Source organism: Rhea americana, unplaced genomic scaffold, assembly GCF_003343005.1.
Source record: "Rhea americana isolate MKP2758 unplaced genomic scaffold, rheAme1 scaffold_531, whole genome shotgun sequence".
NCBI lineage: Eukaryota > Metazoa > Chordata > Aves > Rheiformes > Rheidae > Rhea > Rhea americana.
This window is the reverse complement of record NW_028186681.1, coordinates 52,633-78,892: the sequence shown is the minus strand read 5'-3', so window position 1 is coordinate 78,892 and position 26,260 is coordinate 52,633. Positions and strand designations below refer to the sequence as shown.

Below are 26,260 nucleotides of genomic sequence, written 5' to 3'. Positions count from 1 at the left end.
AAATCTATTTACGATCAGAGACAAGAAAACGCGGCCCAGCAGGAGGTGCAGTAAGCACCGGTCTCTGACTCCCCAGGGGCACCCTGGCCGCAGCGAGCTGCACCCGGGGATGTGGGGATACACCCCAGGGACGTGGAGACGCACCCCAGGGACACAGGGCTGCACCCGGGAATGCAGGGATGCACCCCAGGGACGTGGGGACGCACCTGGGGACACGGGGATGCACCCCAGGAATGCAGGGCTGCACCCGGGGATGTGGGGATACACCCCAGGGACGTGGGGACACACCCCAGGGACACAGGGCTGCAACCAGGAATGCAGGGCTGCACCCAGGGATGTGGGGATACACCCCAAGGACGTGGGGACGCACCCGGGGACACAGGGACGCACCCCAGGGATGCATGGCTGCACCCAGGGACGTGGGGACGCACCCCAGGGACACAGGGCTGTATCCGGGGACGCGGGGACGCACCCAGAGCTGCACCCAGGGACATGGGGATACACCCAGGGATGCGGGGATGCACCCAGGGCTGCCGCACCCGGGGACACGGGGCTGCACCCAGGGACATGGGGACGCACCGGGGGGACGTGGGAATACACCCCAGGGACACAGGGCTGCACCCAGGGACGCGGGGACGCACCCAGGGATGTGGGGACACACCCCAGGGACACACCCAGAGATGTGGGGAAGCACCCCAGGGATGTGGGGAAGCACCCCAGGGACGCACCCAGGGATGTGGGGAAGCACCCCAGGGATGTGGGGACACACCCCAGGGATGCACCCAGGGACGTGGGGACGCACCCAGGGATGTGGGAGCACACCCAGGGCTGCCGCACCCAGGGATGCAGAACCGCACGCAGGGCTGCAGCCGGGGATGCACCCCGGCATGCGGGGTTGCACCCAGGGCCGCACCCGCTGGGGCTGCACCCGCTGGGGCTGCAGCCCGTCTCTTTCCCACGCCCCCAGATGCCTCATCCGTGGCGCAGCGGTTTCCTCCCCCGTGCGCAGACCTCCGAGCCTGGCAGAGCCTTCCAGCCCCCTGGCCGGATCCCCGCAAACCCCCCAGTCGTCCCCGCGTCCAGGTCCCAACACGGCGGCGCTTTCCCAGGAAACACCCGGCCTCGGCGCGGGGGACCCGCCGGCCCCGCGGCCCGTCACCCTCCCGGTTAAAAGCCCGGGGCTGCTTCGCGCTCGAGCCCTCGTACCGGGCGAGCGCGGCAGGACCCAACCACAGCGCGACAGAGGCGGTGGCCCCGACGCGGCGGCCGGAGGCTCGCGAACGGGCAGGACAAGCCGCCCGGCTCTGCCACCGCCTCCGGCGGCCCGGGGCTCGGCCGCCCTCCTGCGCAGCCTCCGGGATTCACGCCGAACGCTTCACCCCGAAGCCGGCAGCGATTACGCTGCCCTCTCGACTTTAACCCGCGGACAAAAAAAAATCTGAACGGGCTAAACAAGAGAACAAATCCTGCTGTCTACAACTTGCAAATGCTTCGCTAAGAAAATCTGTTGCTATTAGCTCAACCCTTTAATCCTCCCCCAATTACAATAATGACATTCACCACAGCTGCTAAGACTCACRGCGCCTGTCGTCTTACCTCCGAGGCTTTTCTGTGCTGCTGAACGTTAGAGCAAAAATGAGCTGGCCTGCAGCAGCAGCACATTAAGCTGAATAATTATCTTAATTAATAACAGAGGGCCCAAGTGGGCGTCCGGCCTATCCCGCTGACCAAGCCAGAGGACCTGGCTTCTCTCGGCAGGACTGCCCGGTGCCCGTGCAGGTGCGTGGAGCCCCGACGCGCTGCAGCTCTCCTGCCCTTTCACTACGGCCAGGGAGCAGCACGAAGCACGCTCCTTGCCCCACGTGCTGGTCCGCTTTTGGGGAGCTTAGCTGCCAGCGCTCCCAGCGCGGATCGCGACTTACTGGTCATCACCCTCTTCCAGCGCATTTTCTTCCCCTCACAAAATTTGACTATTTAGCTGCTGGAAATACTCATGGAGTAGGCAGTTGTTCAGGCACGAGCCTCAAGAGCGGTAACGCAACCWCAGCTGCCAACCCCTGGCTACGAACAGCCCTTCGAACACGGGGCGAAGAAAGAAGCAGGGAAGCTCTGAACTTCCCTTTGAGCGTGGGGTGGTGACTAGGCGCAAATACTCAGGACTCTCACGCAACACTGACTCCTCAACACGCATCAGCCCTCAGGCACACTGGATTTTTCTTTCCCCTTGATTTACCAGGGTTTTGTACAAGATAACAGGTTTGCACGTGTCCCATACAGGGCAAGGAGACGCTTTCAGTTCCAACTTTTTTCGCAGTAGGGTTCCTCGTTTCTGAAATACTTTGGAGATTAGGTGAAAAGAATAATTCATCTGTCTTATAAAAGCTTGACTTGCAATAACAAGCTCTGTGCTAATTCCTCAGCACATCTGGAGCATCCTTATCTATCAAAGGAGAGACACAAAGATTGCGTTGTGCTCAGGTAGGCATTGGCATTTTAACTTTTTATAATCCCCTCAGATATTTCCTTCAGATCAGAAAGAAAAAAAAAGTGAAAAAATCTGCCAAAAAGCATTCCTCCTTCCAAGCCAAGTCTGGCTCGCCGGTGCATAAGCCGACACCGCTATCGGGCCGCTCTGCGGTTCCCGAAGAGTCCCCGGGATGGTCTGTCGGATGACGAAGAGGCCAGTTAACAGGGATTATCCCTCTGGAGAGCCGAGGCTGTGGAAAGCCGTACAACGGAGCGCAACGGGCAGGGCCRCACTCCACTAACCTGGCCACGGCCTTGCAGGGACCACGAGGAGCACGGTGCGAGGTGGCTCTGCACGTCCCCATTCCGGAGGCCTGGCTCCTGGCAAACGCCCGTGCTTCCTCGGGCTGCACTGCAGGACCGGTCAGTGCTTCCGACCACAGCGGCCCCCCACCCCAACCACACCTGTGCACCCAATACCGCTAGACACAGAGAACACCGTTGGCAACGATCCCCATGCCGGAGTCCCGATCTCCTGTTATCCCTACCCCAAATGTGAACTCTTATCGAGGAAAAGCATCACGCACTGGGACGGTGACCGCCCGCCCGCAGGCCCAGAGCTACGGTGCCAGAAGGTCCCTCCGCACTGTCCCGAGTCCAGCAAACCAGCACGGCRCGGCATTTCCGCAAACCCCCCCTCGAACAGAACGTTTGATCTCCTTTCACCCGCTCTCCCTTGACATGAATATTCATGGAAAGAGTTCAGTGACATGAACTACCGTGGAAATGATTGATATCAAACAAATGAAGAATCCTCAGAAGAAAAATACCTCCTAACAACCAAAACAGGGTTGTTAAAGCTGAGGCCCAATTTCACGCAGCAAGCACCTGTTCTAAGAGTTACTTTCATCCTGACGGAATAAGCAGTACCCCCCATAATCACCGGGTACGGTACACACCACCAATGCTTCAACACCAATTCTTTCCGTGAACTATCTAGAGACTTAAAGGATTTGGTGAAGCGCTTTGAAGAGCTAACAAATTACAAAAAGGAAAAAAAAAAAACAATCAAAGAAAAGCTGTCTTAAAAACGAGCGCCTGCATTACAAGCAGTCTAAGCTTCCTCTAAAAGCATTGCTCCTGGAAAGCTGGCAGTCCAGCCATTACAGCAGGGAATTATTTTCAATCCGGAGTTTCCATATTTAGTAACTAAGTTAAAACAACCGGAATTGAAAACATTAAAGAAAAAGAGAAATTTACTGTCTGAACGCAAACCTCTAGCCTAAGCGGTAAGATGGGAGAGAGATTTTTATTCCTGCCAGAAACACAGCTGAAAATCCTCCTCACGTGACAGGAGCTAAGCTCCGAGGTGTGATTCTGCACGGTACACCTTGCGCCGTTTCAACAACGGCCGACACAAGTCACCAAGCATATACTAATGTACACGCAGCAACTTGAGTGAGACCAGACTAAAGAGCGGACATTTAAGAACTTAGTGTTGCACTTGAAAAGTTTATAATACTCTTTTCAAGGACACTTCCATTTTTTCCCTTTGTACAGATATGTGGTCCCCACTTTTCAGTCAAACTTATTTCATATACATTAAGTTCCTCCTTCCATTCTGTCTCAAAATTCTGTCCTTATATTTCCTCCCTTTCTCCTCCGCTTTTAAATGCGAAYGCATTATAAAACAAGGACCAACGGACCAGCGTTGAATATGAATTCATAGTCTGGGGTGTGGAAAGGGAAGAATTCAAAGATTCAGATAAAGCCAGAAACTAAACCTATTTTTAACAGAAGAAAAAAAAAATCTTTTTAAGGGAGTTGAAAATAGAAGGAAAAAAACATGAAGAAATGAGGAATTCAAACAAGTTCTGCATGAAAAATATGTTTTTGCAGCTTTTTCTAGCTCCTGAAATGATGACTTCCATGTTGAWCCCCTGAATAATGGCATTTGATACCACCCAGGCCAGCAGTGCCTACTGAAGCCATGATTGAAGGAAGCCTTTAAGCTTCCCTGACAATGCGTTTTTCTCTGAAATTAAAAAAAAAAAATTAAAGAAAAAACTGCTGCCAGCATGGAAATCTCTCTARATTAGGTAAGTCTCAGCTTGCTAGAGCTGCAATGTTTTGTGATGAGAGTTATTAACTTAAGTAGAAGAAAAAAGGATGAAGGAAAATATTCTCAGCTACTTCTTGTCCCAGTTAGGGGTCATTGTTCAGGGAAGTGGCAGGGTTTGGTGGTCTCACATCCGAAGTTACACTACAAGTGCAGAAGGGCAACAGAAAAATGAGCTATGATCTGCCTCATTGCAACCAGTAAGTCAGAGGCAATTCACTTGGTCCTTCTGCAACTCCCATATTGCACCTGGAAAAGCCTGCATTACTGGGGTTTTCTATTTTCCTAGTGGTGAACTTATTGCTGCTATAAAAAAAACAGACTGCCAGATGAAAAATCAGAACATTGTTCTGCAGAACAACTACAGCCAAGGCCCTAAAGCAAACTGAGAAAGGAAGAGAAGTCAAGGAAATGTGGGTGATTGATTACTTACCTTCCCCTTCAGTTTCATAGAGTGTAACCTGGATAGAATTGCTCAAACATCCCCTAAAGGAGGGTAACAGCCTGAACAGCGTTGCACAAAACATACCTTTGATTCTGACTCATCTTTGGGAATATTTAGTAGGAATGGCTACTAGTTACAATTCCTGGTTTGCCCTCTGCCAGAGGCTGCCAATCCAAAGAGCAGTTGAACTGGACAYATATCAACTCTTCAACCTCTCGAGCTTACATTAGCGGTGTGGGTTGCACCTTTTCATTCACATATCAGGCTGAAGTAACATGCTAACAACCTCTTGAGATATTGGGCTTCCTCTTTACTGTTCCTCTAAGGTGTATGCTGTTACATTATTTCATGCTCTGATCACAGGATGATCACAGAATTGGAAAGAAAGAAGGAAAACGATCTTGAGCTGCCCTACTGCAAGGCATGCATCTGTAATCTCACTCACATCAAACTACTTAAATAACAAACAAGGAATTAAAAAAAAAATCTATCTTTAATATCTCCAAAATTCCATTTAGAAGTGGTTTCATAGAAACCTCACTTCTATCGTGCAATCAAGGTTGGAAAAGGTCAGCTGAAGGAAAGACAATTCAGAAACTCTTCTTAGGAGGAGGCAAAGAATTCAATTCCAGAGTCCTCAGAAATTCTCCAGTAGATCCAGGATTCGTTTCTGCTCACTCTCCCGGAACTCTTGGTTCTTCCCATCCCCAATATTCTCTGCATACTCTGCAGGGGAAAAAAAAAAAAAAGAAAGAAAGAAAAAAAAGCAGGTTTTGAGTAAGATTCTAATGAAAGACGGGCAATTTCTGTTGCAGAGATATCACTGCAGAATCTATGTCCACTGCAAATAATTGAATGGGAATTTATGTAAGGAACATTGATGGATTTTTTCCCCCTCCCCGGGGTTAAAGCTTTGCATGTTAAACATCTACTGACCCCTCATTAAAAGCTTTTATAGGGAATAGAGACTTTAGAAGGAACATGCTGTTCTCTCATCATTAAGCAGCACAACAAATATAAGCAGACACTACCACTTCAAGACAGAACACATTCTCCAGAGTCTAACCATTTAGAAAGTGACAATTTAGGCATTCCTCCCATTTCTCTCATTACAGAAAAGGAGGAGCCCACTGACAATTATTTAAACTGGACAGTTGTATTATCAGCCTCTTTCAACCTAAGAAAAAAAACAGTCCTGGACATCACTTTTTTCAGGTTCCATTTAACACTGAATATCATAAAGGGAAGTCAAACAGGTGCTGTTATACATTTGTTAATAAATATTAAAAAGCAGTCCTCCCTGAACTCCTTTGTTTTCCAGGCAACCTGGATAAGGATTTTTGTACAATTTCTCAAGAGGAGACTAATTCCCCAATCTATGAGTGCTTAACCCACATGGACGAAAATAAACGCTAGGTTAGAGTTAGCTACAAAGTAAGCTTCTTGTGTTCAGCTAGATGATACTGGACCCTGATCAAGCGCTTGCCTTTCCGCATACACGAMCAAACACTGYAGAACTGCAACTTCCTCTGCAGCTAGCTACTTCCTGACATTCATTTAAAGCAGGTAGTAGCTCTCGTTCCCTTACCTGCTCTCTCCTTCCTGCCATCAAAACTGCATATTCAAGAACAGTTTAAAAAGAAAAAAAAAAGAAAAGAAAGAAAGAAATGAAGAGAAGGTTTTGAGCTGCAAAAGCAAGGACCTGAACAAATCTTAGTAAATCACAAGAGGACTGCCTGGTTAGACAGTGTTTCCCAGCCTTCACCTCCTCTCATTCTTTCTCTTTTTCCTAAACAAACAGAACAGCTTGTATTCACCATCTGACTGGTAACTTGCTGTAGAAAATTTGTTTAAATATTAATACATTCAGTACTGCTACATGCTTCTGAGCTCCATCAAAGCCTTTATCATAAGAGCATTGAAAAGAGTGAGGACAAGGAGAAGTTAGCTGATGTGGGAGTCTTCCCTCATGTGTGCACTCCCTCTCTTTYTCTCTCTCCATGTACAAAAAGCAGAGTTCTTTGCCAAGGCCTCTGGGAGAAATCCTTTCAATATTCATAAACTGCTACAGTGTCCGTAGTAAGAGAAGGTGGATAACACCAGGGTTTGCTGCAGGTGAATCTGACTTCCTCTCAGTCCTGGGAGAAGAGGGCTAAGCACAGGGAACCCTCTTCCTTCAGACGGAAGAAAAACACTTCATCACAGTGTAACAAAGAGAGCAGCAAGCTAATGGATTTGATCTTGCTCTAGCTGCTTTGAGTTCATGCACTGAACATTCAGCGAGTTATCTACGTACTGCTAATGGAGCAAAGGCAGGGCCCCAGCAGCCCAGGCTGTGAAGCTCTCCATCGCACATGTGCGTGACTTAGCAAAGGGCTGTATCACAGTGCCAGTGGGATCCTAACCTGGTACCTACCTCCTGTGGGAGACAAGGTTCAGTGTGGAAAAGAGAGGGTTACTTTCCCAGGAAAAAGTGCCAGCTAAGGAGAGTGTTCAGCTCCAGTTCTCCTGTCACCTTCTGGCACTATCACAGAGCTTTCTGTAGAACAGCCTTGCTCCCTCAGGGAGGCGTGACGAAGGAGCAAGCTCAGTCCCCAAAGCAGCCCCCTCAGTGTGCTTTGGCAGAGTAAGTGCCTCTGAAACAGATGCAGCAACCGCAATTGCCTTTGTTTATTGCAGCCCAAAGGCAACACTTTCCTGRCTGCCATTACATCCTGACAGTTCAAAAACCCAAGCGAAAGCAGGGACTTCATCTTTCAGTTTACTGCCTGGTAGCACCAGGCTGGGACAAGGGACCTGGATCCCCTGAACGCAGCAGGGAGATCTAGGCGAGTCTCTGCGAAGCAGCAGGATCTACAACACAGAAGGCAGTAGGGTTGTGGCCAGGGAAGATTTTTGCTTTAAAGACTGTGAAAGTATTTAAACATAGAACTCAAGCAGAGTACCACTAGTGACATTGCCCTTCTATTGCCTCAGTGAGACCACTCATAAAAAACATGGCACAAATTCTTCACATCTTTTCCAAAAGCTCAGCACTTTCCCTTCTAAATATTCAGGTTTCATAAGACTTGGGATTCAAAATCCCAGTGACTCCCTGCTAGACTGCTTACTAGGTTACCAACAGCTATTAATGCTAATTTGAAGAGACCAGATCAAACCTCCTGAATCAAGCTTAAAAGAAAAAAATCACCACCCACTGAGGTTTTATGTATTTACTTTTTTATTTAAAGTTCCACCACTTCAGTGAGATGGCAAAATTCAAATGTAAACTGCCTCTTTGCCAACAGTTAAACAGAGCTTACTCATTTCTGCAGCTACACAAAGGGAAAGGACCCATGATTGGTTTCTGCTTCATTAGACAAAATACAATGGTTACAGAACAGTCAAAATCAATAGGGAAATATTGAAGCTTGTAATGGATACTGGAAACTATAAAACCTGCACATACTGAGGGACYGTAGGTCAAATTTAGCATAGTCCTTAAATATCTACCTTTTCCTTTTGATTACACATGTATCACGTTTGGTTTTAACATTCAATAGGTATTCCACCTTCCCAGCTCCCTGATGTGCCCATTACCTTCACTGAAACCAAGTGTTTAACTAGACATTACACATCAGTGCTTCTGGATATAGACCTCTATACCTTAACTCCTACACGGCTCCTCTGAAAACAGCTCCCCAGGACATCTCAAACTCYGGGGGCATTATCAGTGTTTGGGGGAGAATGTGAGCAAAGGGGAGAAGGTACAAAAGACAAGTCACTCTCTAGACAGGTAGTGAGCAGCACTATCCCGTTGCAAGGCCAAGTATCCCTRTTTATAGAGGTCTGGGCCTCACTCCATTCTCAGTGAGACATGGAGACCAAGAACTGCCTCAAGACATAGACAGCACTTCCTGTTACGAAGATTAGTTTCCATGCCAAAAACATCCTCCCAGCCAAGGCAAGTGCTATCCAGTCATTTTATTCCAAAGAATAAACTAACCATCCTATTGTAAACAACGCTTGATCTTCAAGAAAAACTCTGTTGGAGGACTGGTCAGCCTGCAGAAATGCATTTAATGAGCCTTCAGTTATTCCCTGCCTACTCCTCCCCCTTGAAAGTACTACCATAAGAAAACAGCCCTGCTGCCTCACTTGCATTATAAGTAATTCTTAGGAACCCCAAGGGATCCATCAGCTGTCAGGTTGCCAGAGAAACATGGAGAATATGTAGGCCATAAAAATCAAACTAAAAACCAAGCACCTAATTAGTATGCAAAAATAGAAAATAAAAACTGAACAAGAGCAAAACACTGAATGAAAAGCAAAAATAAACCAGCCTTCATCTATTCTGAGAGCAAACTGTCCTGGAAATATTTCAGCCAAGGCTCAAGGGATGCTGATAAAGTACCAAACTCTCAGTCATTTGGAAAGAGAGTCCCACATTCCATGTGCCAATTAACTTTTCAGAAATCCCCCACTGGACCACAGTCTGAGTGACACACTTTCAGGGTCCACAACCAAGCCCAGTACTCCAGTTGGCAAGCTGTGTTTAATCAACTCACTCAGCTGGAGAGGCAAGTATTTGTCCATTTCAGCAAGCTAACAGAAGTCACGCATTTATACCAACAAAATACTTGGACGTAAGTGTGTAACTATTGACAAATCTAAATTTCACCAGCAAGGACTGCAGATAAGCTGCATCGTTTCACAAGAGTCCACTAACAAATCTATTTCTAGGGTTACTGACACCTGTGATGCTATAAATCTCTAAAACTGACATGAGAGTTGGGGGAGAGTTTAAAAAAGAGCCTCAAATGCCGTATCTGTCACCTGTACTGTTAACATGCCATTTATGGCCTTTTTCAGAAGATGACACATCAATTTTGAAACTACTAGGACTGCTGTACAAGTCATACTTTTTATAAGCAACTTATACGATGTTATAGTGCCATTAAAAAAGTTTCACAAGTCATACTGTCCGTAAAGAAGGAATCATAYGCAATTTTAATGCAACTGCCTTCCAATTCAGCAAGGTAAACTTAATATGTAAATCAACAAATCCAAGTAGTGAACCTGAAGTGTGCAGATAAATCCCTCAGGCACCTGTGGCCCAGATCAAGCTTGGGAATCTGAAAGAGGACATGTGCCATGCACCAAGTTAGCAATGGACAGTTTGGAGGCAGGAATTGACAAGTGCCACAATGAAGAGCAGAAAAAAAAAAGAAACTACACAGTTACATCATTCATCAGCAGGCATTAAACACTGCCTATAACTGCAGGTAATCTCACATTATCAAGAAAACTTATTTTATTCATACCACCCAGCTTTCCAATCCTGCTTTTCCTTCCTGCATATGGGATGGAAGGAAAAGGAGGATCTGCAGGAAATCCCCCTTCCCACCTTTCCCTCCCAGTGCTGAGCATATCATTGTTATCCTCAAAGAAGGCAGAGAAACCCAAATAGCAAAACCCAGAGCCCAGTATACCCACAGATATTGCCAAACYTCCTTTCTCTTCAGAAGGGAGAGAGAGATTCCCTACCCCTCACAGAAAGCAGCACAACCTCCYGGAAGCAGACATGGCCTCAGAACAACCCACTGCTAAACAAAGAAAGGCATCTCCTGTGCGTGGCACAGTAACAGCTGATCCAGCTAGTTCTCGCTACTCGGGGGGGCTGTTCTGAGTCCTGTCCTCTCGCTCCTAAGTTCAACTGGCTGCTTCTGCCGGTGGAGGGCAGGTCATAGATGAGGGCCAGAGCTCAAATAAACATTGCTCTAATTCAACGCAAGTATTAAAAGTAACAAGCAGTACTTTAAAAYCAGGATTGCAAATCACAACAGCTACATTTTAAACTATAGAGAATACTTTAATGCTATAATCCATACTAATCTGACACTAAGAACAAGACAAATACACCATGGATACTAATACGGTGCAGGTGGTGAAGTGCAGGGCCGTGTTAATGAAAGATGAAACTCCACTACTCTTCTAACACGCGCACATGCTTCCTTTAAATATTTACTCTAGTCTTAGTATCAGTGACAAATCTGAGCCAGTTTGTGCCTGATGGTAACATGGAGTGAGGTGGTGTTATATGACACTGCACTGACATCAGACAACAGCAAGTGCCTTAACTCTAAGGTAAGTGTGCCTCTTACAAGGGTGACTCCACCCCTGCCCTGATCTCAGAATGTTCCTCAACTGCCACCCAAAATGCTCATGAAGTCAAGAAGAATTACACATGAAGGCTCGTAAAGAATAGTGATGACAAAGCTACTCCTGTTAGAGGTTGAGACACATGAGTAGGAACACCTCAACTCACCCTTTAAGATGTGTCGAACGATTTTAATGGAGCTGCCTCTCATGTTCAGAATCTGATGGACTCTCTGACGAATCTAATCAGGGGACAGGAAAGACAAGAAAGTCATCTTCAATTGAACAAAAATACCACACACRATCCCACTTTCTTCCACTTCTTTGCGGGAGGAGCAGCAACTCTGAAAACCACAGATCCCAAYTCAGCTTTCCTAGTCCACAGTCCCACAGCACCTACTTAGGAACATTCAAGAAGGTATGTGGCACAGGTACACCTAACAGTGTAACATTCACAAAACCCAAAATATTCACACCAGCAGAGATGCAGTGTTCTGCATAGGTCAAGAAAGTCATCTGCTTTAGTTCGTGCCTTTGGAAGACTTTCTCAGAAAACATCCCCTTCCACTCTCTCCAGTAGTGATATAAACAAGGTGCTTCCATTTCAAACTRTAAAACTGCCATGAGCAAGGTTACATGAATTTAGTGATGAAAATGATCAGCTTCTGTACCTATTAACGCCCTTCTGATTGCTATACCTGAGTGTGGACACAACTGCAATAAATAGGACGTTTCCCTCCAAATAGAATTAAGAAAAGACCATTCAGTGAGGGAACATATGTAAGGATTTAGACCCTTGTTTGTATCATGGATGGAAACACAGGTGATTCTGCTGACCTTCTGTGATAGCTTTACCTGGGGAACATTAGCATTACAGATCTCTGCCATGATGTAACAAATCAACTGTAGAACAAAGAGACCAGCATCCAGGCGACGGAGATAGAATTCATCTTCCATGTCGTCGTCTATTATCTCTCCTCGACGTACCATGTCCTGTAAAACAACGCATTCTTTTCATTGTGATGATTGTGTCTTAATTCTTTCTTTTAAGAATGGCATAATTTTGGTGATATTCAAGTTCTCTTAACAAATGCTTTGTTCACCAAAATATTAACATCTATGAATTTCTCTCCAAAGGAGTACTACTTTTAATTCATTTACATTCACAAAACATTTAATTCAATTTTGAAAGTTTTTGCCTTCACTGGTTGTGAAGTGTGTCCATCTGCAAATTAAATTTTAATTTAAACATACAAATTACATTTTCTAAACTGAGTGATTAGAGACAGTGACTATGAAATACGAATAAGCCAATTTATTTATACGTTTTGTCAAAATGGAACAAAAAATCTGCTCTTTTACTGGCCATTTGAGGGTGCTATTAAGCAGTGCAGAATATGACTCCAGCAGACTCAAAAAGTCTATCAGAATTTCAGGTTTCTTATCAACTGATGAATGAGAAAACAGGACTAAAAGATTCTGCACAAATTYAGTTTTACCATCCCCCATCTTGTTCTTCCAACTTCATTTGTTAGGAATACTAACGAGGTCAAGCCTTCAGCTGGTATAAATTATCAGAGGACCATAGGCTTCTGTGGGAATGGCTACAGTTCTTTCTTTGTCTGCATATATAGTATTACATTACAGAGTATACACTATTACATCAGAGAAAACGCTGCCCGAAAGGATTCYAAGTGTACAACAGAAGAGGTCATTCCATTTTTCTTGTTCAAACAGAGCTTTTTCTTCAAAACACTGGCAAAAACAACCTGGCAATAAACTCAGAACAGCTTCTCCTGAGAAAGGCCCACCAAGAGTGAACCTGCCATCCATTTTCATGGAGACCAACAGACCAAAATAACCAGTCACATGTGACCTTTTGCCCGTCTTTTTAATTAAGGAAACGGCTTGTCAGACCCTGCTAGCTTGCTGGAGCTTGTATGATTTATTATGCAGCAGTCTGGCAGGTGGGCACATACCAATGGAGCAATATTTTCTCATTAGAGCCACCATCAGCAATACCAAGCACTCTACCTATAATACTCAACTAGTACTTCCTCTACACGTACATGCTCCAGGCAAATGCACGCAARGTCACCAGCACCAAAGCTCATTTAGACTACCAAAATTTTCCTGTTCTTCTAGTCAAGGGCTCTAATCTATTTACAGGTAGAGTATGTTAGGGGTTAACCCTCTGCACTTCTCACTAAAGAGAATGCAATGGACATTTGTCATATGTAAGTTCAACTAAGATCCAAATGGCTTGAAATTACAGCTATTTACAGCTGTCTCCCAGAAGAGAGAGAAAGAAAAAGCAGATCACGGCATACATACAAGGCAATCTTTTTGCTCTCCTCTCAGAAATCTAGCTTGCCAGTGGAAGAACAAGTTGCATTTTAAAAACAGTATCTAGTTATCAATGCCATAAAATCAACTGTGTTTGCTATACTACAGGATGCTTTAGCACCAAATACTTTGGCATTATACAAATTGTAATTTACCGCAAGCTCTCAAAATCATGGGCACAGGCATGACTGGGCAGAACTTGCACAGAACTTCTTGTCAGGGAAAATAATTCCAATTTTGTGCAAGAAGCAACTTTCCTCATCCTGCATCCATGTAAAACTAAATGACTGATCACATTTGGTCTCTAAAACTAAACAATTTTGAGTCTGGCTAGCAAAAGATAGGAAGCCACTGACTGAAATATCCAAAAACCTCATTCAAGAAAGAGGACAAGGTACTCATTCCCAATCGCTCACTCACCACACAGAGACATACTGACAACTGTGCCCAGCAGTGCTAAATTCCTAAACAGAAAAGCCTCAACAGGCAAGAAGTTTGAATCACCAGAGCAGAGAACAGAGATTGTTTCTGTTCTGTATTCTGATTCAACCATGATGATAACAGGAGCAGAATCCAGGAAACTGTTCTCTTGATTACACAGAGAAGGTAGCAGTTATAACAGCCCCTCTTGACACAGAAGCAAGATTTTGTGCCAGTAAATTAAGCAGATAAGTATTAGAAGAAAAGTAGTTTTAAGGTGCCTTTTTACAGTCTTTTTTTAAACCACAGCCATCCTTTAAATGTTAATCTGTCTCTTCGTACAGTACCAGATAGCCACCTTTCCACTTTGTCTCTCTCTCAAAGCTGTCAAGTTGCTAACCTCCAAATGAGCACTCAGATGCCATTTCTAATCTGCCAACAATATGCACTGAGATGCCCCTTGCTGATGGGAGAAGACRGCAATAAGATGGGCTTCTGTGAAGCTAAAATGAGCTTCTCTCACAGTAATAAGGCRGGACTGGCAGGCCTTGAGGCATCAAGTGAAGACTCAAAACCTAAAGATACAATGGATCTGCYGCTACTGTGCAAAGGATCACATCTGCTTCACAGTCACCATAATAGGGCCCAAAAAGGTTCTCTGCATAGAATCATCGAATCAGTAAGGTTGGAAGGGACCTCTGGAGATCATCTAGTCCAACCTCGCTGCTCAGCACGGTCACCTAGAGCATGTCAGACAGGGTTGCATTCAGGCGGGCCTTGGATATCTCCAGAGAAGGAGTCTCCACAACCTCTCTGGGCAACCTGTGTCAGTGCTCCGTCACTCTCACAGTGAAGAAATTCCCCCTCACGTTCAGGTGGAACTTCCTGTGCTTCAGTTTCTGCCCATTGCCTTTTGTCCTGTCACATGGGACAACCGAAAAGAGTTTGTCCCCGTCCCCTTGACACCTTCCCTTCAGGTACTTRTACACATTGATCAGATCCCCCCTCAGTCTTCTCTTCCCCAGGCTGAASAGGCCCAGCTCTCGCAGCCGTTCCTCATAGGGCAGGTGCTCCAGCCCTCTGAGCATCCTCGTAGCCCTATGCTGGACTCTCTCCAGTAGCTCCATGTCTCTCTCGTACTGGGGAGCCCAGAACTGGATGCAATGCTCAAGATGAGGCCTCCCCAGGGCTGAGTAGAGGGGCAGGATCACCTCCCTCGACCTGCTGGCAACAGTCTTCCCAATGCACCCCAGGAGACCATTGGCCTTCTTGGCCACAAGGGCACATTGCTGCCTCAAGGTCAATTTGGCATCCTTCTCTTCATTATGTATCAAATCACCTTTCCCARTAAAACCTGGTAAGGCTGACAGAAGCAGAGCAGAATGGATTGGTACTCTCCAAGACCATAAGGAATRCCTACACGATCCTATTTTTAATTCCTCACCTGACAGGAGAGCAAAGTCACTCAGATGATCACAGATCTCAGATGAGAAGGCTCYGAATGGCTCATGTATGCAAACAGCTATCACAATTTCCCTCCTACACCAACAAGTACRGATTCTCTCCTTGATATTTGTTATTGGTGTAATGGAGGACAGGCAAGTGAAGTCAGCCATGCTCAAGGGCACTTTCAAAATACAAGCAAACAGCAAAATTTGAGGACACTACTAAGCCCTTGGTCAAAAGAAGCATGCAGCAGAAAAGGACTGACACTTGCAACAAGACAGGAGCAAGCAAAAACCTTGGGTGAAATTAGACTATTATAGCAAGGACTGTCCAGTACCAAATAAAAAGGTTGTAATCTGCTTTCAGCTCACAGACACCTCATTTCAAAGCAAGCTGGAATAATATCTAAAGCAAACAGGTAAGACRGATAACACTGATGCATAAAAATGCCATACACAATTGGGCAATTCAAAGTTTGCCACAGTACCGCATACTACTGTGATTGACGAGCACTGTCCCAAGAACGTCTCAGGGACGTCRTCCAGATGCAGTCCTTGAGGTATGATGTTAAGTTCTCCAAATGTAGTGGAGCAAAGGCACTGTGTTTTAATTATGCAGTCTCATGAATGCCTAATCTATCCCATGTTTCCCAGTGCGTTACAAATTGCCTTGTTTACTCTGAACTTTCAAGATGACACCAGGAATCTGTTCCAGTAATTTATCTTTTCTCCTAGCAGAAAGTCTTTTAGAAGATCCTAAAAAGCAGTAAGTAGGGCTCTGGTAAATCTATGTAAGTTTTGAAAAAAAATGCTTGAAGTCTCATAAAGTAATACCAAAGAAGGTTAYTGTGTCATTTAATCTGCATGTTAGTGCTTGAAAAATATGAATTGGTACAGAGACTCAGTATTTTTTTTATGGATTCTGGCATCTCAGTGTAATTGGACAATGATTTCCCCAGAAGCCTTGTTCACATGTGGAGACTGGAGACCACATGATCTAATCAGCACACTGACCACTGTATTTCTTGGAACACAGAAAGGTTAGGATTGAGCCCTTGTCAAGTCACAGGCTGTACTGCAACCAGGAGAGCAGGGATGCACAGGTCATGCCAAGGTGACCAATCCACACTGCGAGCTGTCTGCTCTGAGAAGGGCTTTGTTCACTTCTGCCTTACAAGCAGAAACATACCTGAGCATCTGTAAACTGAGCAGCCAATCTGCAAGAGCTGAAAAACTCATTGTGATTGCTGCAAAGCGTACCATCTTTACTGAATCAGGAGAAACAGAGCAGCAGCTCCTGCAAAAGCATGAGCTCAACATCAGCAGCAAGAAACTGGAACCATGATAGGGTAGTCATGACACCTAAAAAGACTCACCAATCTTAGTTCAATGCAGCCACACTCAAAATCTGCATACCTTCCAGTGAAAAGAGTTATATTCTTCACACTTTACACTAACGCACTCCCCTTAGCTCCTGTCCTCAATTCAATTCCAGGCAATTCAGTCATTTTAAACTGAACTCAAATGCTAGGTTAATACAAATTACTATTTAAGTTATCCAAATCTGCGGACACTGCATTCATGCTAGGAGTCCCATCCCTCTCTTTCAAGGATAGAATAACTTAACTGTAGCACAATTAGCATGTAATTTGTAAGTCATTATAGTGCAAAGTATCTAGTGAGACTATTTTATTGAATAAACCTGCTGAGAGTAATTTTCTGTAAAACTATAAAAATACTAAACCATCTCCTGACTTTTTCTACCTTCTTTAGAGATCACTAAGCCTGTTGCTGCTGCCTATAATTATGTCTCATTTTAGACAGAACTAAAAGCCATAGGGTTTTGTACCTTCTACAGAACAGATTAAAGAATTTGAGAGAGGACAAGATATTTTCTTCGTAACCAAAGGCTTTGATATTCTCTAGGTTTCATTAACTAAAAACTCTGAGAAAAATGGTAAGATAGGCATCAGGTGCTGGAAACGAATGCTCATACGGACTTCACTCCAGGCTTTCACATGGCAATTAGGACAACCACTAAGTCATTATCTCTGACCACTTTTGTATAGATTCCATAGAAGTAAACAACTACATTACACTAAGATGAAGGAAAGTTCCCTCCTGGGCCACATCCTGTCTCACTGTCCGGATTCACAGTTTAGCTTCTTAATAATTTTTCTTCAGTAGTGCAGCTGGCTTAAGAAATTCTCCTCCTCCCTCCAGTTTTCAGTTATTCATTCCCATGTCTTCACTGCAACAATCTGAAGGGCTGGGCTGTAAACCAGATCACTAAAGCAAGCCAAGTTAAAAGAATGAAAAGGGAAATGGAGAGAGAGAACAGCAAGAGCAGCAGCTTCTTGTGCACTATAAACACAAAACATCAGGTATGATATCTTCAGTCRTTCCCTGCATAATCAAGTTTTCACTTTTGTAATGCAAGATGTATTCCAGGATACCCTCTCCATCAGCCTTGAACCTCTCTCTCTCTCTCATCAGTATAGGCCAAACCTGTAAAATCTAAACAGGTATCATTTTCTTTGGATCAAGAAGAAAGATCTGTATTGCAGATTTTTTTGGTACTGTGTCCTCTACTGCAAGGGGAAGGTCAAAAGCCCTCAAGTGACAAAGCATAGTTTTTACAGGATCAAGTGTTCGTGTCATCCACTTCAATGATTCATGTGCAAAAACTATGAACATTAAAGTGTCCCATAAATCCTGTCAAAGCCAGACAATTCCCTGATCTGAAGGGCAGAATAGTGGTTTTTGCCTACTTCTACATGAGAAAACCACTTGAATCATTTCAGATCTCAGCACACCTTTGTCCAATGACAGTTTTAGAAAGCTACAAAACAAAGCAATCAATACTCCAAAAACATTCCAAGCTAGGAAAGGAATCTCAACATCATATTTCATGTACATTCTGTCCAGTACTCTTATCTCCCCTCAGGATGCTGAGAAAAAGGCTATTTATTTCTAGAAAGCAGAAATATATTTCATAATGATTGAATGACCATTAATACCCTCCGAAATGCAGTGGTCTACCCCTTGGTCTCCCTTGAAAGATGCACAGATGAATTCTCTACCCCTTCTGATGAAGGATTTAATTAGCAAATCATCTGTTAAAGGGAAGGCAGTTAAGTTCCTGACCAATTTCCTCTACACTCGATCCAGAYGGTCATAAACGCAATACCTTCTTCCAGAAAGGAGGACAATTTTATGCTTATGTGAAAGTTCCTTCACCTAAGGAGAGAAGCAGCATTCCCAAGAAGCAATATTTTATGTCAGGAATTGTAGGTAAACCTATAGGCCCATTCCTGAACTGTCTTATGAAGCAACAGAGTTCTTGTGCAATATCCAGACCGACCTCCAAAGAAGTAGCTTGTTGACCTGCTGTTCACTAAGTCATGGTCCTGACAGTACACATACAACAAGAAAAAAAAAAGTAATACTGCTGTAGCCTTCACCTRTCACTGCAGACCCTTGTATCAGATAGCATACAAAACATTTGTGATGACACACTTCCTGCTTAAAAGATCTTACAAAGCAACTATAAYAGTAATAAGCTTTTTAAGACAAATCATGGCATGAGAGCTGAAACAGAAGAGGATTTTAGTTCTGCTGCAAATCACTTCATCTAGAGAGAGAAGTAGAGCTGTGGAGGAAGGGGTGAATGTACTAGACATAATTCAAGTCTCTAGCACTTGCCTGAACCTGTCACTAGAACAAACACATCACACGTACTTTAGTGTATTTAATCTCACAATTTCTATGCAAAAGAGGAAAGCATTTGTACCTTCCTTCTGCAGTTGAGATATAAAGCAAAAAGTAGTAGCTTGGTGGCGTGTTTAGTATCATCGGGGGGTTTAAAGGCAATCAAGATTGGAACTGGACTAACGCTCCAAAGTTCTAGCCTTCCAGTCTCTAACGATGGACTCTGAATAGCTCTGCTTCGGAAATTTTTTTTTTGATATATATACAYACACAAACACATATACATGTGTATATGTATGCCTGTGTATATATGTGTGCATACATGTGTGTGTGTGCGTSTGTATCTCAATGTCCTCCACATGTAAAGTATAAATCTGCTTCTCAGGGGTGACATGCAGCCTGAGTTAATCTGTGTAAAATGCTTTAAGATTCTCTGTTGAAATACATTGTAGAAGGCCAAATTCTATTATTAGCACCAGTAAGAGAGAAGAATTGGGAGATCCAAGCATCTTAGCCATTCCAGCCTACAGACCCCTTCAGTGAGGCAAAAGCACAACAGCCTTCTGAGTGCAAAAGAAAAACCTGAGTTCTTACAGTTTTACATTTTGTCATGAACGAAACATGGCAAGCTACAGCACAAGCAAAACTAAGTACAGTTCTACTGTGGTGGGACAAATTCTCTAAGGACACAAGAGCCCCCAAAGTCTCCCTTCTCAGGAGATAGCCAAGCCTAAAGCAGCTCAACACGTCCACGTGAGAGGTCGAAATCCGAGATACACACTCTTATAGAGTCAAATTAGCCTTGTGGCCCTACTATGCAAACAAAGAATTTTCTGCACCATTTAACCTATGAAAATAGATGCTTAAAAATCCATGAAATARTATCAATCCATCTTCTACATAAATTTATATACTAAATATGTACTAATTAAAGAGCTTTTAAATAAGCCTTTTCAGACTCGGATTCCTTTCACTCCCCCTGGTTTGTGTTGGCTGCTTGCTACAGGTGCTAACATTTGCAGAATGCTTCACGATCTTTTTGGATAAAAGGTACTGCACATATTAGCTCTGCATATTGTATTTAAGGGCTCTATATAGCAGCTGTCCATACACTGCAGGAGTTTGGCTAGAAACATTAGCTCTGCTTTCCGAGTTCTAAAACACACACACCAAAACTGAAACGTAAAGAATAAATAATTTCTCGCTCTGTTCTAAGAAGGATGAATAGAGAGCAGAGGGATAGCAAGAAAGAATAAAGGTTTTTTGCTTCTGGCTACCACTCATTTGTGAAGCTGCAGCTGTCCATATGGAGCCTGAATGCTGGCAGCAAAAGCAGCTCCATTCATCTCTCACCCCTGCGCCTTTTTGAGCGGCAACAACGCTGCAGAGCTCTAATGCCCTCCGAATGTTTGCCGGTGCCCAGTGAAACGGCCTTGGCACTGCAGAGGCAGCTGTTTGTCAGAGGCTGGCGGGGGGCTGGAGCCCACAGCCCGCCGCGCGCGCCCACAGCCCAGGAGAGCGGCCACAGCCATTACTCTCTGTCACTACTAATCAATGTCACACCCTCTTCAGCGCTGACACCCATAATCTTGTGGGCAACAGGCCAACATCACTAACAGCTCCGCAAGCTGCTGCCTGACTCCAACAGCTCATTCTCTTTCAAAAAGTCTGTTCCAGCTTCAGTTCCAAGAAAGTACTGTGTGGTACCAAAGCTCGTGTTATTCAAAACGATTCACTGCTGGTGTGCAGAGAGCACACCAGACTTTGGCTACTGCCCCATCTAACTAATCAAAATAGAAGCCTTCCCACAGCTGATCAGAAGTCTAAAGACTTCTGGTAGGAGGCCTTGCACATTATCATGCAATTGTTTCACTGTATTTCACTTACTCCCCATCTGCCAAACCCACCTTAAATTTCAGCCAAGTACAAGGGAAGGCAAACTGTAGCATAGATCTAGGCCCTCCTGGAAAAACTCACTCTAAGAAACAACCCAGGAGCACTTCCTGTAAAGTAACTCTCAGGCTGTTGTATCTGAGGTAACCATAAGTTGGAGAGTGGGGCAACAGGAATTAAAAGATAATAGTCAGCCCAGGTATGAAGGCCTGGTTCAGAAGAATGACCTGGCTAAGCCAGAACTTCTGTACAGATGACATTTGGGTATTAATCCATTGCTGAGATTATAGTGAGCTGTTTGCAAGAAGCCATGCAAAGGAGTAAAGCCAAATTAAAAGAAATCCTTCAGCTACTGCAAGAGAGTTAACAACTGAAAGGAGAAAGAGGCATCACAGACATGAGCTAGCAACACACAAAGTGAAGTAATACATACATGTTTCTCTCCTTCAATCTTCTTATCAGCTGCCTGCATTGCATCCAGGTACTTAAAATACAGTTCCATCAGCCGGTCAACCTGCAAGGGCAGAAGAGAGAGACCTAAGCAAGATAAAAGAACAACGCAATAATCTTTAATCCTTCATGCTATGTTGTTTTCCTCCCAGCTGCAGTCTTCACAAAATAACAGGCAATTCCGTCACTCACAAGAATGAGCACATTACAGGAGGATGGGACAAGCGTTGGACAGAGAAGCACACCGAGTCTCTGCAGGCATCTGGATGGAATCCCATATCACAATATGGTCTTATCTACTCCAGCCAAACAGAAGCAAATAGACATGTGTCCATAACTTGCTTGCTCTCCTGTTTTCTGGTTCTCCAATTCTCCTGGTTTCTTAAATGGACCTTTCTGCCTACGCTTCTGTTAAGTATATCAGACATGTTACGGCTCTCCTGAACTTCACAGTACTGGACTAAGTAACTGATAAATTTTCTAGTAGTGGAAAATTTTCTGCAATTGAACACTTTAAAAACACACTGAGGAGGAATACAGAGGAACTTACTTTATGTTAGTGGTAGAATTCACAAATCTAATGGGAATTACTGGTTTATAAGAACTGCTGTTTGCTGTTCTGCAGCTGTTTGATCTATTTACCACCAAGTAAACATTTTGGGAAGGATTTCCAGAACATCACTAATATGGCGCATTCTAAGGGAGGAATGAGGAATGATAAGTGTATGCTAAATCAATGCCTAAACTTTCTGTAAGAAAGCATCACCAGAAAAAACTGGCACCTTTCCATACCCAGGTCCCACAGAGCTAGCGCAATGTAATACCACACAACATGTGTTATATGCTCAGGCTTCAAGAGGCACACACAACCAGGGCTGAGAATCATTACTATCAAATGCAAGCGAACCAACAAACAAAAGCACCTATGAYCCAGGAGACCAAGCACTAAAGGCATTCCAGTTCTCCTGTTTGTTGATAACAACATGAATGAGGAGGAGGGAAGGAGAAGGAGAGCATGTGGGCRTACAAGTCTTTACAGTTAGATAAAATAACTATTTTTAGTAATTTAGGAAGTGCACATAGGCATTCTGCCATTATCAAGCACACTCCCCAGTCTGCTAGTCCAGGAAGTGCAAACAAATATTCAGCACACTCACCTTCTCACTGTCATTCTCYGTGAATTTATTCAGCAACCGTGTCCTTTGCTGCCCTCTCAGGTTTCGCAGAAGGGAGGCCAGGATAGAACAGACATGTTCTGGAGGTATATAATGAAAATTGCATGCTGAAATCAGAAATAGGRGCTTATTTTCTTTGTAACATGCCATTAAATTTACTACTAACGCTCCAGTACGTAACTGTAAGCAGAACCCTGGTTCTTACCCACCACGTTAAGGACAGAAGACGGAACASAGAGCTAAGTCATAAGCTAGCTGTCTCCGTAGAGAACACAGACAGCTCCTCTCCCATCACAACCAAACTAGAAAGGTCTCTTCTGGATTCTGCTGTAATACACCTGCTACACAGACGATCTTTGGGAACATGCCTGATTTAACAACAACGGCCCCAGGAAAAGCAACTTAAAAAAAGCACAAATTCTACTTCAGTTCAGCTCCCCRGGCTGGCATACCTGCCTAGTGGCACACATTCTTTTCAGGCATTCGCCATCACAGCTAAAGGCACAGCACTTTGTTTCCTCCCTTGCAGCTAAAAGGAACACTGGCCCCAAACCAGGATTCATTTGGAAGCTGACATTGTCATTCAAATGACCCTTGGGTTACCAAGCAGGGAACGATTATTAAAACAGGAAAGCTTGAAAAAGGAATAACCGCGCCAGCGTACAGCTCCTGCAGAGACTTAATTGGTATTAGCTAGACAAAAATCCTCAAACAAAGCACTCTTATTTACAGAAAATCTGGTGAATTGAATATGAATATGCCACAACAAACAAGAAATAACCAAATAAATCTGTTCTGCACTCTTCCAGATTCCACCTGGGGATCGTATTTTACAGCACAAACCTTGGAGTCAAGTTTAAAAAAAAATAAAATAAAATAAAATAATCAACTTTGCAAGCACACACGAGATAACATCTGTGTTTATGTCCAACCAAAATTTCACTTTGAATGGTGACTGAACCAAGCCTCAAATCTGTAACAAYGTTTGTCTCCTCCTGAACAGCAGGACAAAGCTCTAAGGAGTTCTTTTCTTTACAAACGCAGATGTCCCTCCATAGAAGGACTATGAAAGGCTGTACCTGAAGGGCCACACCGCATTGCTTCTTTTATGCCTTCTAAGCATCTTTCAGAAGATCCTCTCGAACAAACATCACAGCAGAATATCTTCTACGCTGTTACTAACAAAATACGGTACACTCTCTTATCAAAGGCCTGTTTCTGCAGAATAGTGAACACATTCAAGGCATTCAGGGAAACAAGCATTTCATAACCGCGTACTGAGCGCTCTGCTTCAGAAGGCAAGGCAGCAAAAYGCTGCTCTAAACATTACGCTTACAGGCTGTATTATGCTTCTTTAAACACTAGTATTTGGCTTTACCAGACTTCTGCGAAGTAGAAAAAGTGTTTCTGTGTCCTCATTTCTTCAGAAAGATTCACTAGTTTTATATGCAATTTATATAAAATGCATGTATAAAATCACACTCTTTTTGAAACATTTCCAAACAAGCTCTCAAGTTGCAACTGTCATGAGCTCTGGCTCTTTTTCATTTTGCGAATGAACAATATCGCAGGGTGGGCGTGGGGGGGGGGAGAGAAGAAAAGGGGGAAAAAAAAARAAAAAAAGAAAAAAGGAAAAACCCCACTCATGAACTGATTCACTTCTGGAAACAAGGTTGAGTTCACAGAAGGAGTCCAGAGAAGATAAAGGTGTCTTTTTTCCTCTGTGAAAAGAGAATATTGTAGGACATATACAAGCACTTGTTTGCACTCCTTGCATTACTCTTACAAGGGCACAGGATATGCAGAGATGTAAATCATTCGCAAAACATATGCCAACATTAGAAATGATGCAGGATATCAAGTAGTACATGATTTTAATGCACAGAAATAAAACCAAGCACAAAGGCACAAAGTAAATGACAGAGGCACCAGTTTCTCTGCTCTACCAAATCATTCGGTATTGCTTCCTGCATAGAAGTCTGCATTAAGTACAGACCTCATATTTCAGATATTTCAATATATTCAAAACTATAATTGCTCCAAGATGTCTTCACTTTAATCTTGTCGATTAAGACTGATGAAAAATAGTAKCTATAAAAATTTCCTCACCTAAGGTGGAGGAAGGGAGGAAGGGGTGTCAAGGTTTGYTATTTTCAGAGAGAAAAATATGATACAGAGGAGAGGGATCATCATCTTATTGCCGTCAAACCTTTTTAACATGCATTTCCACAGTGATGCTTAGCCTGGAGCCACGAGCAGCCTTGATCAATGGCGCTAGCACACAAAGAACAAGCGGCATCCACCTGTTTGGAGCGTTTCCATTACCAGCGAGCTCTGCTTTCCTTTAAAGGCTAAGGTCACCAAAGACACTTGCCCAACTTGTGGGTCTGCCCTCATTTACCATAGATTATCTGCATACTACATAAGGGCAGCAAACAGAAGAGGATGTATACCCATGTGCACATACACACCATTTCATTAGCTACTTATAAATGTAGCTTCCTTAGAAACAGATTTCTGCCTGAGGTAGTGTCAATTTTTCATGTACCAAAGAGATTGGGAGAGCTGCTGGCAGGAAGAGCAGAGGAGATAACAGGTTTATCTGGTGTCCAGCACCATTGAGCTGCTCCATCATTTCGACAGAATAGCGTGGAGGTGAAGGATGGCTCTGGATATGTCAGTGCAGGCTCCTCCTGCAGAGAAACAGTTATTCCACAGGAACTATATCAAATTAGATGTCTATATTAAAACCAAAACAAAAAACTGCGAAAGCTTCCAAAGCCCCTGCAAGGTCCTATTTTCTTAATGTGAAAAGTTATGAAAAAAGTGGGTTTTGTTGTTTTTTTAAAATATATTCTAACAGATGTTCTTCTGCTCTAGAAGGAAATCATCAGCTCCAGTCTACTAGGATTCACCTACGCTGCCTGTAGTAAAAAGGAAAAATCAGAGTATTGGTCAAAGAGTGCTCCACTCAGCTATTACAGTCTCTCCTAATATGCTATTATAGTCTCTGCTAATATGCGATGACCCATTCTCCCACTTGATGGGCTTCTCATTCCTTTCTTTTCTTTTCAGGATTTGTCACAGGTACTCRAACAGCACAGTTACCCTAGGAACAAAAAAAGTCTTTTTAATCTACCATCACACTGAGCATTAGCTCCTGACTTTCAAGTCCCTTTTCTAGCAGTACTCAGGGAGGTGGGACCACGAGCAGGAAAACAGATCTGGTGACAGAGTGAAAGTAATGGAAATATTTGCATAGTTATTATTATTATTAAGCCCCGAAAGGAACATTTTGCCCATCAGATCCAACCTCTTTTATACCATAGGCACAACTGCACAAAACATTTCACAAAGCAACTCCTGCATCAAGGGTATAGTTTCTGTATAAATCCATATCTACCTTTTAAAGAAACACCTTGCTTGAGTTACAGTTTAAATTATATTTCACCCTTGACAGACGCTCTAATAACTAGTTCTACTTATTGTTTAAAATTTGCATTTTATTTCCTGGTTGATTTTCTTTGGCTTCAACTCCCAGTCCACTGACAGGATTTGCCTCTGTTCGCAAGATTAAAGGCATCTTCAGTATCAAGCATCTGTTCCCTACAAGGGTGTTCATATGTGCCATTCAAGTTCTGTATTAATCACT

At 43.9% G+C, this 26,260-nt stretch overlaps 1 protein-coding gene across 1 annotated transcript in view; it reads right to left on the bottom strand.

The window, feature by feature from the left end:
* Positions 1-5,504: 5,504 nt before the first annotated feature.
* The window catches only part of CTNNBL1 (catenin beta like 1), a 61,458-nt gene continuing 40,702 nt past the window's right edge, over positions 5,505-26,260 (bottom strand). The window contains exons 12-16 of the mRNA XM_085318372.1: positions 22,591-22,688; positions 21,417-21,497; positions 12,024-12,161; positions 11,338-11,410; positions 5,505-5,756 (exon numbers count right to left, since the gene is read on the bottom strand). Of these exons, the coding sequence (XP_085174498.1) occupies positions 5,668-5,756; positions 11,338-11,410; positions 12,024-12,161; positions 21,417-21,497; positions 22,591-22,688 (479 nt within the window). The 3' untranslated portion in view covers positions 5,505-5,667. The remainder of the gene's footprint in view (positions 5,757-11,337; positions 11,411-12,023; positions 12,162-21,416; positions 21,498-22,590; positions 22,689-26,260) is intronic.